The 15156-nt window shown below is 41.5% G+C and overlaps 1 protein-coding gene across 1 annotated transcript in view; it reads right to left on the bottom strand.

The window, feature by feature from the left end:
* Positions 1 to 258: 258 nt before the first annotated feature.
* LOC115075358 overlaps positions 259 to 15156 on the bottom strand; it is a 31354-nt gene continuing 16456 nt past the window's right edge. Inside the window, exons 8-15 of the mRNA XM_029575668.1 lie at positions 14816 to 14930; positions 13306 to 13363; positions 7957 to 8133; positions 5177 to 5356; positions 4335 to 4477; positions 3601 to 3691; positions 1659 to 1882; positions 259 to 1156 (exon numbers count right to left, since the gene is read on the bottom strand). Coding sequence (XP_029431528.1) covers positions 1027 to 1156; positions 1659 to 1882; positions 3601 to 3691; positions 4335 to 4477; positions 5177 to 5356; positions 7957 to 8133; positions 13306 to 13363; positions 14816 to 14930 — 1118 coding nt within the window. The 3' untranslated portion in view covers positions 259 to 1026. The remainder of the gene's footprint in view (positions 1157 to 1658; positions 1883 to 3600; positions 3692 to 4334; positions 4478 to 5176; positions 5357 to 7956; positions 8134 to 13305; positions 13364 to 14815; positions 14931 to 15156) is intronic.

The raw sequence follows: 15156 nt of genomic DNA, 5'->3' as shown, positions 1-15156 counted from the left end.
GTGCGCGTAAAAAACGTGTGTCCATGGTTGCCCGATTGCAATATATAAATGAGCTGCTGCGATGAAACAGACGCACTAGGAATAAATTGTGCATAACTAGTGCGTCCTAGGCATCGGGCGCCCAGGGGATGTGGCTGTGTGCGGGTTACCAAAATGGATGCTCAATTTACGAGTGTCCGTTTTATCCTGCAGCAGCGAATTTACCAGCACAATATACACGCACAATATACAGTCTGGAGCGTGTGTATTGTGCGTGTGTATTGTGTACCCAGAAATATTTTTTTCCCTCAAGTCTTTTTTTTTTTTTTCCCAGGGATGCTGCTCCTACTTGTATCACATCGACCCTAGGTAGGAGGAACCATGGAAAACCAGTATTTTTTTTTGTTTTTAAATAGACCCCCTTGATGCGCAGCAAGACTTTATGCCTGCTCTGGGGCAGGCGTAAAATTTGATGAGTTAACAAGTGTGCCTTGGGCGCACGGCAATGTTTTGCATTATGGGGTATAATAGCTAATAGCTTCATCTACATGCTATTTACATGTGATGAACATTATTAGCTACATCTTATTGCATCAGGGGTTATGGGCGCACGTCCAAAATGCACATCCAACTGCTTGTTAGCCTACTACTAATATTACTTAACATTTCTATAGTGCTGCATGATATAAGCAGCACTGTATAAACATACAAAAAGGCAGTCCCTGCTCAATAGAGCTTAAATCTAATAAGACAAACCTGTGTGCTAGGCTGGGTGGACTTTATTGCTTCGGCCTCCTTATGTGTTTATGTTTCTTGGGGTAATCCACTTTGTGTCAAATTATCTTTCTGCCCCGTAAGAAGTGTAAGATGAGCCACATTCTCACAGGCTGCATCCCCTCCCCCAGGGAACTGCAGGCTTTACCCCAGCAAAAAAAAAAAAAAAAAAATCACTGACTTACATATTTCACCAATTACATCTGATCGTAACAATCTGCTGATTTACTTTCAGACTAGTTCCGTCCTGCATGGTGCCATGCGACTGATGCCTTAATGATCTGAGCAACTGAGGTTGATCTGTGACGTCCGTGTGACAGGAATGAAATTTTGCAAAGCATTTGTACCAGAAAGGATAGATTTGGGATCAGAAGAAGCACCACTTCTAGACTGTGACATCGCACTGGAAAACATTAAAGCAAACAGTGAGAAATGGAAACACAGCAGGCATGCACTAATATTTTATCATTTCTACAGCACCTCGTGACGTACGGATCACCAGGGGCACATCTCCTAACTCACTCTGAGTTCAATGGTTCTACTTTAAGGCAGTCACTGTCTTCCCCGTGCTGATGGCTTTTATAGAGTACAGTGGCATCAGTCTCATTAACAGGCAAACTAGACTTTCAATCCCTGCATTTTCACACCCCAAGACCCTACAGAAATGTTAGGAGAAGGGGAGGGTAAACACTATACCATGCTTGGGAGGTTATACAGATAACAAAAGCTTTTGTAGCCTGGACCAAGGCTGTCAAGCCCTCTTAGATCTGGGTTGGATACTAATGCTGATGCAAACATTGTGGGGATAAATAGAAACTATAAAATAGCTGCAAAGCAAATCCTGCTCCCCCCCCCCACCCAAATAATTAAATGAAGAGATGACCCTCAGGATCCGTGTACTGTACCTCACCCGGCATTCTTCACGTAGGTATCTGTTGACATCCATCACCAGAAGCTGTGGCGTTATAACCATAGGGCTTGGCGCCGCTTCCTGATTAAATCCTACAGACATGTCATTAGCGTGTGCAGATTCGCAGTTCCATTCTTTCTGCTTGGTCAAGGGATTCATCAAGAAAGAAATGCCGCTGAGACCCAGACTGGTATCAGCTGAAAAGTCTGAAATCTCCTGCTGTTGACAGAGTTATTTTGCAACTGGTCAAAATCTCATCTTTTAATAAAAAATGCAGACAGATACGCTTTAAAGGGTAATAGCAGCAAATTATTATCCAAGGGTTTTTTGGGTTTTTTTAAGTCAAAGAAATAGTGATATAATAGAAACGTAGGGCCAGATATCCTTATAGTGTTTTTCCCACTTTGTGTCTGCGGGAAGAAACTTTTCTGTTATCTGGAAAAATTCATTAATCCACAATGGTCGTGGTCCCAAACATTCTGGACAAAAGGTGCTCTACTGCACACGGTTTCCATGTAGTGAACATTGACGTATCTGGGGGAGGATACACTCACCGTACTGTACAGTATAATTTATCTAAGGGTCAAGTTTTCAAAGGACCCACGTAGTTGGATGGATGGCCTTTTATTTGTTTGGGGCCTGATTAGGAATGGGGTGAGAGATATGGCTACACTTTTTCTATCCCTTAGGAACCCCCACTAAGTGCATCCTGCAGACAATGAAAGAACCCCATAACCACTTTAGAGGATGCCAGAGTCTTGTCCCAAATTTTAAAAGTCTCTGATACATCTTGTAAAGAACGGATATCAGATTTCCTTGCCTCTCCTGCTGAATATACCATTTCCTTGCCTCTCCTGCTGAAACCATTTAAATCTCCTAGAACTTGCTAAGTTGAATTCCGTCCTTATCTCTTGGAAGATCATAAGCTGTTTTTCTTTTAATATTTGATCCAATGTCCATATATGGCAATTAATGCAAAAATTTGGTTATATCGTTAGAGAAATTTGGTAATGTCTTTCCATTAATTTTTCAATGAATTGTCCATTTTCCAAAGTACTTCCTTTCTTTTCTCTCTATATATAGAAATAATTTTGTCTATAGGGTTATCTGGGGGTTTATATTCAGTGGGGCAGTTAGTGGACAAGTTATCTGATCAACATTAGCTGGATAACTTGTCCTGTATATTCAGCAGGAGAAACATCCCGCTGAATATACTTCTTTAAAGTTATCCAGCTACATATAGCCGGATAAATTTAACCCTAAAAAGCCATTAGTTGAAAATGACCAGTTAGGCCTAAAGTTATCCAGCCTTGTATGGCCAGATAACTAGCTATTTACCCAGATATCTTCAAAGATATCCGGCTTTGTAGAGTTCCTGAAAAACAGCAACAGCAACAACAAAAAAAAAAAGTTGCGGGCCTTCCAGCCCGATTCCCCTCACCATCACCACCACAAATGGCAACCCCTCATTAGCCAGGAAATGCCCCCTCCCAACTCCTAGAAGTAATTTATTTACACAGAGATAGCGCTGCTGTGTCCCTCCCTGCTAAGGATGCAAAAAAAAAATCACACCTTCTCCCCCCCCCCCCCATGCCATCCCTCAGGCTAACATCCTCTCAGTACCTGTATCGGAACCTCGTCTTTGCTGGGATCGCATTGCACATGAAAAACCATGTTGACCTTTCTGCTAACCTGAGATTGCCAGGCATAGTTCTGTTGCAACTATGAGGGAATTGAGTTATTAGCAGTTTTTTTTAAATTGGAAAAACAGTGTGTCCAGAGAAGGCAATGGAGCCCTGCCAATGCCCTCCCTTTAGCACACACAGCCTCTGTTAGGCCTAATACTGTGGCTTCTGAAACGTAGGTCTCCCACATCGAGTGCTACTAGTTAGGCTGCCCTGTTGACCTTTACAAATATCTTGGTTTAGGTTTTATACCTTTTTGGCAGAAGGATGGGTTTGCATGGTATGGGCCACTGAAGCAGCTTTCAGATGAGCATTGATTCTTTCAGAATGTAATTGTGGAGATCTGAACATAAAGCAGAAAACAATTCTCATACAGGGAATGGCAACTCATTTGCAGCGACAGTCCAGAAACTGATCAACCTCAGATTTTGCCAGTGATTAAGCTAATGCTTAGCCCATATCCTGTTGCTGAGCAGATTGCAGTTGTGTCTCCTGAACTTTATAAGAAGGAGTGTTAGCAATGAAAATAGGAGATCAGGTGATGGCTTTTTATCGGACTAACTCAATACATTTCTTGACTAGCTCTGGAGAGGTAATTCTCTCTTCCTCAGATCAGAATTCAAATGAGCAAACTATGACATTACCAGGCTGCCATTCGTGAATCATAAAAGGCATGTCAGTGATAGGGTGAAGGGAAAGGGTGAGATGGGGGATTTGATGGGAGACTAGAAGATGACAGGCAGTGTAATTTTTATGGCTCATAATGTGATAGGAAGCCTAGGGTTCAATATTCAGTGCCACTTAGACAGATAAGTTCGTACTTATCAATAATCTGAATAGTACCCCCGAGTGTCAAAAACTCAGGGCATCCAAAGTGGCAGCCGAACTCACATATCACCTTTGTCTGTTTGGTTGCAGTGCTTTTGTCTGTACAGAGCAAACACTTATACTATGCGAAGATGGGAGTTCATACACAGCTCCATTACCTTTCAAGGCATGGCAGTAAAGGCTTTATCAGAAACATCCCCGACTGACCCTCTATTTGTCTCAGTTTGTGATCCAGTGACAGTGCCAGCTGGAGCCGGCTCTGTGAGTTTTGGCATCTCCTTTCCCTCCAAAGCTGAAATGCCTGTAGGGGACAAAAACATAGGGCTAGACTGGAGGACTGCTGGAGGGCCCTTGCAGTGCTATTTTTCTATTAAAAAAAAAAAAAAAAAAGATGCACGTAGACTGAGGTATGAAGCAGGAGAGGGGTCCTGGAGAAAGCTGTTAAATGCTTATTTGAGTGTCTGCAAGTACAAGATAATTATTCTAGAATATGTTAATGGTACTCCCAGATATTCACAGCATTAAAGCATTAGGTTCTACCTGATGCTTATGCAAAGTATAGTTTGATTGTCAGTAGTTAAAACAAGAAAATGAACAGCCAAAAATGAATACGTTTAAGGAGAAGGTCTTGCAAACTTCACAGCACAAAAATACCCCATTAGGCCAGTTCCCTTTTGGGTGAGATATTCTATGGCTCCTTCTTGGGTGAGCTATGGGGTGAGCCATCTGTGGCCAACAAAGTCCCTTTTCTGGGACCACTAAAAAGAACCACGGCCGATGTGGGAGCCACCCACTTGTCCATCAGGTTCAGAGATGGAGAGGGATAAGACGAAAATGAAAGCAATTGAGCTGGAAGGAAGCCAGATTCCGTTCCGTGAGACCCTAACCCGCCTGTCTGCAGACAGGGTAACGAGCCGTGCATGCTGATAGCTATAGTAATTAATAACGTGACCAGAGCAAAAAGAGACATGGAGAAGGGGGTAAAGTTTGTCCTTTGTACCTGCCGCCTCATTTTCTGGAATTTCCTCAGTATCCATCCTATCTCTGGTCTGGAAAGGTTCTGCTTCTGCATGGTCTTTTCTGCTTTCTTCATGGCGATCTGCTGGATGTAACCTTTCAGCAGAGAGGTCAGATTGTCTCTTCTGAGCCAGCTGTAGCTGGCCATTGCCACACTGGCATCCTGCGAAGAGCCACACGGAAAGGCAGACATGGGTTGTAAATGCAACATTGTCTTCAGCTGGGCAGTGTCACACTCGGGTGCTCACATGGCTATGAGAGACGCTTGACTCTGCCAATCTGTTGCTCAATTCCTAACATTTTGTGCTACCTCGCTGCCTTGTATCTCTTAAACTGTAGTCTCCCCCACTAACTCTGCAGGGTAGGTTCATTTGGTTTGCAATTGATCCGGCTTTTACACATGAACTGAAAAAACCACCGGGGCACCTCTTATCTCGGTTACATAAGGAACACCTTGATCAGGAAGTACAGACTGCTTTCAACACATTGGCTCTCACAATTCTCAGCTGCAAACATATACGGCCTACGGTAGGTGTGTATGTTTGGACATATGGGGAGCAATTTTCAATCTTCCTACCCGAGTGCAAGGTCCACAGGTACCTTGAGCCCAATTTTCAAAGATAAAAACATGCCTTCGCTTCCACTGAAAACTGTCCATGGGCACAAAGGACCCATGGATTGCACATGCTTTCTGTATGGATACAATTTCAATGGAAAATGATGTGCATAGAGCTGATAATATAATTTACCTGCTTTATTTTCTGATCTTGCTCAAAACACCCCTCTCCTACCCCAGGAAACACCCCCCCCCCCCCAAATGTGGCCAAAACTGCGTGCGTTCTGAAACCTCACGCCATGCATATAGGAGGGCAACACTAAGACAGTTTACCCTAGGAAATGAATGGCTTTGAAAACTGCCATCATCACTCAGATTTGCTTTTATTGTTTTTTTTGGATTTTGTAGTTTTGGGGGTTTTTTCTACTCATTATGGAGTATATAAACGTATTAAATCAATAAATAATATGATGCTGGCCTGATGCTGGAAATGGGATGAGCTGAAGGCAGCTGCATTCTTCAGCACTTGCTCACCCCTCACTGGAGCCTTCCCTTCCACGTCTGCCCATCCCCACCGTGAAGAATGCAAACCTAATCCCGGACAGGCCAGACTACTCAGCGGAAGTCCTGTGTGCTGCCACGTGGGAGACCCTGAGTCCGGCTCCGGCTCCTCAGCTGGGCCAGGGCTGGGAACGCTGCAGAGAGGGAGTCCTAGTGACGCATACAAGGCGGCTCCAGAGGCATTCATGGTCCCTGCCTCTCAGTCAGAGGGCTGGGCTAGTTAAACAGGGGAAAAGAGCTCAGTACTGTCACATATGGAGGCTCGGGGCAACACAGCCCCCAGAAGAACCCAAAGTAGTAAGACAAAGCTGCCAGGCTTAAAAATAATTCTTAAAAAAAAAACAGAAAAAGCTAATTATGTACAGAAAATTCTCGCCCATTTAGCTAAAGTATTACTGGGTATGAAGTTTTCCATTATTGGATTTATGCCTCTTATTAAGCATTTGTGCAGCACATAAAAAAAACAAACTGTAAAGCGAGAACATGAGAATGACAGATAAATTGCTGTTCACCAGACACACATGGTTGTTATTGATGAGAACGTCTCTCTGCCTCTGGGTTTTTCCCATCTCAGGATAATTTTGTAGCAGCCCACATAAATTTAAAGGCAAATTCCCCACAGACTTTACACTGATTTTCAAAAGGAAAGTATGCACGCATTTTGCTCTTTGAAAATTATCCCTCCAAATCCACCTGCATACATTTCCACCTAACTGCAAACCCCTCCCCCCCCCTCCCCCCCTGGGAGTGCCTCTGTTCACTGCAGGTAAACCTACCAGCGAAAGTTTATCCGCATCTTGGGTGGGCAGTTTTGTAACCCAAATTATAGCTATAAAATGCAAGATTCCACATTAGGAGTCACTACTCAGGAAAAGGATCTAGGTGTCATCGTTGAAAATATGTTGAAATCTTCTGTTCAGTGTGCAGTAACAGCCAAGAATGTTGGGGATTATTAGGAAAGGAATGGAGAATAAAACAGAAAATATCATAATGCCTCTGTATCGCTCCATGGTGCGACCTCATCTTGAGTATTGTGTTCAGTTCTGGGCATCACGTCTCAAAAAAACGATAAGGCAGAATTAGAAAAGGTACAGAGAAGGGCGACCAAAATGATAAAAGGGATGGAACAATTCCCCTATGAAGAAAGGCTAAAGAAGTTAGGACTCTTCAGCTTGGAGAAGAGATGTCTGAAGGAGATATGATAGAGATTTATAAAATAATGGCATGGAATGAGTAAAGAGTTGTTTACTCTTTCGAAAAGTACAAAGATCAGGGTCACACAATGAAATTACTAGGTAATACATTTAAAACTAATATGAGAAAATATTTTTTTACTCAATGCATAATTAAACTCTGGAATTCATTGCCAGAGGATGTGGTGAAAGCTATTAGTGTAGCTACGTTTAAAAAAGTTTTGGACAAGTTCCTGGAGGAAAACTCCATTAACCATTATTAAGGTAGAGTTGCAGAAATCCACTGCTCATTCTTGGGATAAGCAGCTTGGAATCTATCTAGCCCTTGGGATACTGCCAGGTACTTGTGACCTGGCTTGGCTACTGGGCTTGATGAACCCTTGGTCTGACCCATTATGGAAAGCCTTATGTACTTATGTTCTTAGACACTTGAGCTCTGAATGTATTACTCACCTGGTACAAGTCTAGGGGCACCCTTCCAGTGCACACACCTTGTTCCAGCACCCGGCGGTTGTGCATTTCGTCAATATGTGTGAAAAGAATACTCAGTGGTCTTTCCATGGTGTGAGGACTGGTTTCTGAAGTGAATCTCATTGCATCCTGATCTCTCATTTTCTGTTCTCTAGTTATCTAAGAGAGACCAAAGAGATTGTGTAAAGACAGAGTGATACCAAGATGCTGACTATGATTTTCATGTGGATAGTCATCTCTGTTTCCTATCTTCCCTCTGTTTGTGATCTCTTATTCTGGGGATGGTATTTATTTGTGATCTCTGATTCTTCGGATGTGTTTTTTAGTTTATTTTAACATAGAAAATATTAATGCAATCATATCATAGTATAAATAGAGAACAAAACTACCTAACTTGATAAATCAAACAATAATAAAAGAAAAATGGCCCATTAATAATATACAGAATGAAATAATCAGTTAAACCTTTCCTAAAGCACAATTTAAATTCATCACTGCCACCTTAAATAGACCATAACATTAACTAACTATTAAAAACTTGTCTGAAAAGCCATGACTTGGCCCTTTTCGTAAATAATTTCAGGCTAAACGAATCTCTGAGACAGTTTATTAGAGAACTGGTGCTTGATAGATAAATACTGTGCATTGAGTGATCTCCAGTCTAATTTCAGATGGAGAGGGAATCCTAAGGATGTCTTGATGGGATGAACGTAAGGATCTAGATGGCTTGCAAGGGGTCAAAAGGTCAGAAAAGTACTTAGGATAATCCCAGTATATAGGGATCTAAACACAAGACACTAAATCTTGAATTTCATTCTGCAAAGAATAGATAACTAATATAACTCTTTCAGCAATGGAGTAACATTTTCTTGTTTCCTCATCCTCAAGTATCAATTTTGCTGCTGTATTCTGCAAAAGGTGAAGATATTTTAATGAAGCAGCTGGAAGGGCTTTGTATAGGACATTGGTGAAGACAAAATAATGAACCAACGTTTGTAAATTCTACAAAGTAAGGATAAACAACAAAGAACCGCATCCAATCCTGACAGAACAAGGAGTCACACAAGGATCATCACTTTCACCCACCCTCTTCAATATCTACCTCCTCCCTCTCTGCCATCTACTCTCAAACCTTAAGCTTACCCATTACCTCTATGCAGACGACATACAAATACTCCTTCCGATCACAGAATCCCTTCAAAAAACCATCACGTACTGGAACGAATGCCTACAGCCCATCAAAAACCTACTCTCAAGCCTCAACTTAGTATTGAATGCTAATAAAACCGAAATGCTCATTGTCTCCCAGGATCCACGCACAATCTCTTCCAGCCTCTCTCTACCAAACACAAACAACTCATTCTCATCTGACGTCAGAGACCTTGGAGCATGGCTTGATAATCATCTAAACCTAAAAAAGTTTGTAAACAATACCACAAAGGACTGCTTTTACAAACTGCAAGTCCTCAAAAAACTTAAACCCCTCCTTCACTTCTCCGACTTCAGGCTAGTACTGCAATCCATCATTCTTTCTAAGCTCGACTACAGCAACTCCCTGCTTCTAGGTATACCCGCCAACACTATCAAGCCATTACAGATGGTTCAGAATTCAGCGGCTAGAATTCTAACTAGCACTAACAAAAAAGACCATATCACCCCAATCCTTCGGAGCTTACATTGGCTCCCCATTAAACAAAGGATACTCTATAAGGTACTTACTATCATACACAAAGCGACAAACAAACTAGCCCCCATCACATTAAGCTCTGAACTCCAACCGCACACTTCCTCCAGACCAATCAGAAGCGCATACAGAGGATCACTGCATGCTCCGCAATTAAAATCATCATTGAGCAAACGAGCGCTATCCTCAGCAGGCCCACACCAGTGGAACACGCTTCCCCCAGATCTTAGACTAGAACCCAGTTATCAAGAATTCAAAAAAAGACTGAAAACTTTTCTCTTCCAACAAGCTTTCCCAGACGCTTAATCTTACTGTGACTGACAGACTTCCTAATTACTAGGTATCCCTTATTATGGACACTGTATCAAATACTACTATTAAGAATCTGCAACTGGACAATTATCTTGGAGCTCAAAAATTCACTTTATTTCATATATTTATTTGGCACTGCTTATTTTTATATTTATTGCTACGTTAAATAGTTATACTTCTTATATATAAAATATTATATTTCTTTATTTATTTCCAGTTAAACTATTATCACTTTATTTAGTATTATGTTAAATTGTCAACCAGTTATACTGTTCCATATGTTCTACGGTTCCATGTAAAGCTCCGCTCTCTGTTGAGCAGTTCTTCGTTTTATGTAAACCGGAGTGATTTGTAGTCCCTACAAGAACTTCGGTATATAAAAATTAAAAATAAATAAATAAATAAATCATCTCTTTCCAGAAAAGGCTTAAGACAACGTATGTATCAAAGAAAAAAGAATGAAGTTTGAACCATGGTCACCCAATAATTTGACATGGGCAGTGTAGAATCTGTTTTTATTCCCAAGGTCCTGACTACATCACTGAGAAAAATATCAGTACCCACCATTTGAGGAATAATTTTAAGGGACTTGTTACCCCTGCTGACCCCTACTGCTTCCAATTTCTGTGGATTTAACTGACACTTTTGAGTAAAGATTCGCTGAGAGATGTGTTCAGTTCTAGACAATAAATGAACTGTTCTAACTCATCAGAACAATCCAGATCCACAAAAACTACAACTTAGACATTACCATTATAAAGAAAACTGCTATAACCATGTGCTTAGATCAGTGCTGCTAAAGGGGCCCAAATATAAATGAGGAAGTATAGGGGCTGAGCCCTGAGAGACTCCACATAGCAATTCATAGAGCACGGATCCCTAACTAACTCGATAAGTACAATATAAAACAATATAAATAAGTACAATATAAAACAATATAAAACAAAACTTAAAGCACTCTAAGATCACCCCTTCTAGACCAAGGTCAGAAGGACATTGAATCAACAATTGGTGGTCAATAGAATCTAAAGCCATACACATATCAATAAAGATAATGAAAGCATCCTTACATCAATCTGATTTTATCCTCAGCTCATTTATTAAGGCCAACAGTGCCTTCTTGGTATTGTGTCCTGCCACTATCTTTTTCATTATCTTTACAATAAAAGGGAGATTTGATATTGGTTGGTAGTGGTTTATATCCATAGGATCAAGAGTTTCTTTTCTTAAAAGGGAACACACCCTTGCTTGTTTAAATGTGGGTGAGACATAGCCCTGTTCTAAACTGGTATTCACCATGCAGGATAAGAATCTAGAGAGACTCAATTCAGGTTTCTTTACAAATCTTGAAGGCATGGGATCTAACGAAGAGGTGCTACCACGCATCAAACCTAATTTTCTTTTTCTATGACAACTGCAGTGATTTTAGTAAACAATTAAAATGTACTCATCAGTCCAAAGAGAGCAAGATCATGTCCCTCCAGTCCCTCCTCATCTGGAATAATTGAGCTGGAGGAAGAGAAGAATTCACTGCAAAGTCTTGAGACTTTCTCATCAAAATGAGTAGCAGAAAGATAGGCTGAAAAAGTGATTCTTGAATCTTGTTAGAGAACTGAGAAATCATTTAAAAAATCTGCTTTGGATGATTCTTAGCTATTTAGACAAATAATCATTTTAGTATGTTTAATTTCTGTCCAATAGCATTCAATACTAGTCTTACAATATAACTAATTCTGATTAATTTTCTGCTTCCACCATCTCTGAAAATGACGATGGATGGAACCAGGCTGAACTGGTCAAGTTTACTGTGACATTGTTCTATTGGGGCAGCTTTATCTAAAGCAATCCGGAGAATGGAGGTCCATACATCAACCTGAGCATCTAAGGAAGTAGCAGCATGGAGACCAGATGATACTGAGTCTAGATTCATATCTTGACAATTATAAGTGTTCAAAGACTTAATGCTACATTCTACTACTACTACTGTTGCATTAATAGAAAAGGTCACTATGGTCAGTCAGATAGGGCCATTCGTCAAAATGTGTTAGGGCGTTATCTCGGGCAATAGGGCCCTAATGCCCACAATAACGCCATAACAAATGTATTTTTTGAATCGCATGATGCATATGCAAATTCCAAAAGGTACACAAAGATGAGATTTCTACAATGTACTCTCACCCTAGCTTGATAGCACCCAGGTAGAGAGTGCATCAAGCTAGGTTGACAGTACAATTTGTGTACCTTTCCTCACTCCAAATCACATCAAATCTTCACTGATGTGTACTATGCTGTTCGTACATCTGACTGTGCATGTAAAACTACCTCCCAAACTCTAGACCACTACCAAAACCTCCCCTCCAGTTATTAGATGACCCTCTTATAGTGGTATAAATAGATGACTAATATGAGAGTCTTATAAAGAGTCTCTCTCTCTCTCACTCAGGGCCTAGAGAACTTAGGCCTATATCTACTAACAGAGGACAAACTTGTGTTAAACATTGAGAGGCCTCATCTCTTAACCATGTTTTGGTGATGTACAAAACATGCAACTTGGACATCAAGTTCAGATCAAAGGTTAACAGATATTTAGAGACAATTGAACAGGAGTTTAACAAAAAGAAATCTAAAAGGGAATTATCTCTTATTATTATTTATTAAGACTTTATATACCACTTGTAAATCATATTAGCCAAGTGGATGTACAAACAAAAAAATCAGAATAACCAGTACTGAAAGAATATTGTAATTTTTCCAACGGCTTGATCAAGACAGTGAATGATGCTGCAAGGACTTCCTAATTCCTCCATAGTGCTCCCAACATTTTTTGTAACTTCAGTATTCAGAGCCCTGCACTCCCCACAGTCTGAATTCAATTGCCAGATATTAGGCTTGCTTCCCTCGGGTAATAAAATGATATCGAACAGCAACGGCTGGCTGATGTCAGCAATGGATAGAAGTGTCACACAAAACTCCCATGACGTCATCAGGGGTGCGTCAGCACAGTGGCAGCAGCGCAGGAGGAAGAAAGCATCCTCGGTCTCGGTAAATGGCTGCCTAGCACAGGAAAGTGCCAAGTGTGGGACACAGCCGCTCTTCAAGCCTGATCCCGGGGATGTGTTCTTCTTTCTTTGTCATCTCTGATCCTCTTTGCTTTGAGCTTAAGCTATGTTAGACTATGAACATAAGGCAGGAAAAGAAAGACTCCTGCTGTCAGATTACCTGATAAGTGCTCCTTCGCAACCCAGCAGACTTTTGTTCCGCCTTTCTCTATTTCCACAAAAAATGCAGGTTGTTTTCTCCCCAAAAGCGTTGGACTGTGCTGTTTCTACACTTACCACTGGGGCTTGTAAGCTGCTCCATTCTACTGTGCCATTCTGGTCCCGAGCCGGAGCTCTAGAGGAAAGGAAAAAACGCAAGCTGCCTTCAGTGTCAATTCCTCCTGCAAAGCTGGGTGGCTCCTCTGCTTTTGGAAAATGCACCTCAAGCATACGGAAACGCCTGACTTCATTTGCTTCATGCTTGCATTATTCCCCCCCTCCCCCCAAAAGGCACTTCCCTGGGCAGCCCCCCCTCCTCGCCCCCCCTACTTACAGCCCGGATTCCTGGAAACATACACAGTACAAAAACTTGTTGCCAAAAGGGCAAAAATGAGCGAGCAGTGGGTTACTGACTGCCCCTTTATATCCATTTTCAGACCTTTAGTTATTTTATATAAATAAATAAAATCTCGCTTTCCATGTCAAGTGTCCTGAATGTGGGTGTCCCAAGCGCTTCTTGGCATTCCTATTAGCTTCATTCACATTCGCTCTTATTAGGCAGATCCTGAGACTGGCTTTTCAGATCCTAGATGTGCGCCAGTGACTTACCAAGGGATTCTTCCCACCCGCTGTGCACTTTGAAAGCAAAGTTATTAAAAATATTGCTGTCAGATTTCTCTGTTTTGTATACAGCAGGGAAATGACATGTAGCCTGAATAAAAATTAATTCAGATTAGGAAGATAATTGTCCAGATTTACTGCGCTCTTTTTTTCCAATGGACTCAAAATGAGAGAAATCTCTCCATACAGCTGGGTCCAGGGTTTCACACATTTAGGGCTTGGTTTTCAAGGTGACTTACATGCATAAATGCTGGTTCTATGCGCATAAGGGACTGCCATGTAAAAGTCTGCGTGAAACATCAATCTGCGTGTACTTTTACCCATACTAGCATGAGGCATTCCGGCGGGGATGGAGTCGGGATAAGGAAAGTGTTCCATGTTTGGCAGTACATGTGTCCAAATAAATAAATGTGGAAAGTTATGCCTGCTGAGTAGGAGGTGTAACCCTCTGTGTATACTTCATGGCTGTACAGGGACAACCCGCAAATTTCCAAAGCCGACGTCTAAGCACAAGTCAGCTTTGAAAATTCAGGATAAAAGTTGGGGATACAAAGTGCCTTACATGGGCTATTACAAAATAACCCTCTGAAGGGTCTGATGTACGTTTCCCATTTTGTGTCTATGGGGGGAAAATACATTGGGTTAGGTTTGAAAAGGATTTACACGCATAAACTGGGTTTTACACGTGTAAGTGAGCTTTTGAAAATTGCTACAATACATGGCATTGAACTGCCCATAGGAAATTCACGTGTGAGTGCACTTTGTGCGTGTAAATGGCTTTTTTAAAATTGCTAAGATAATGTGTTACATTTACATGTGTAACTCCTTAGTGAATCGGGCTCTAAAATGCCTCCCGGACATTTGGGTCAGCAAGATACAAGTTACCCAGGACAAGTGTGACAGCACATGAAAAATGTAGGGTGCTTCACCCTGAACCATTTACAGGAGGAAGCCCAAACACTCGTACCCTGAGTGGCTTTGTTTTGATTGTGCTTTGGCTCCAGCTCTTCCTGACGCCGCTTCCTCTTGCTGTGGTGGTGCTCCATATTTATAACTTATTCCTTCAAGCAATCTGTTAAACACTTAGAGAAAATGATTACTATTACAGACAGCACGAGGAACTTATTAAGTGTCAGCGTCCCAAAGCCATGAACATGCCAAATTACCAAGCTGCTGGGTGTCAATCAACGGGACTGCATTGCTATTCAGACTGGAGGCTGTGTCTCGAGCGTCATTAAAAGTGATTTTATGCGCCACTTTGCGCACGAGTGCGGTCAGCAGTTCAGCTCCGGTGGCAGACGCTGGGCA

Source organism: Rhinatrema bivittatum, chromosome 13 (genome assembly GCF_901001135.1).
Source record: "Rhinatrema bivittatum chromosome 13, aRhiBiv1.1, whole genome shotgun sequence".
In the NCBI taxonomy this organism is placed as follows: Eukaryota; Metazoa; Chordata; class Amphibia; order Gymnophiona; family Rhinatrematidae; genus Rhinatrema; species Rhinatrema bivittatum.
Note: the sequence above shows the minus strand (reverse complement) of the source record. Positions and strands in the feature narration are given on the sequence as shown.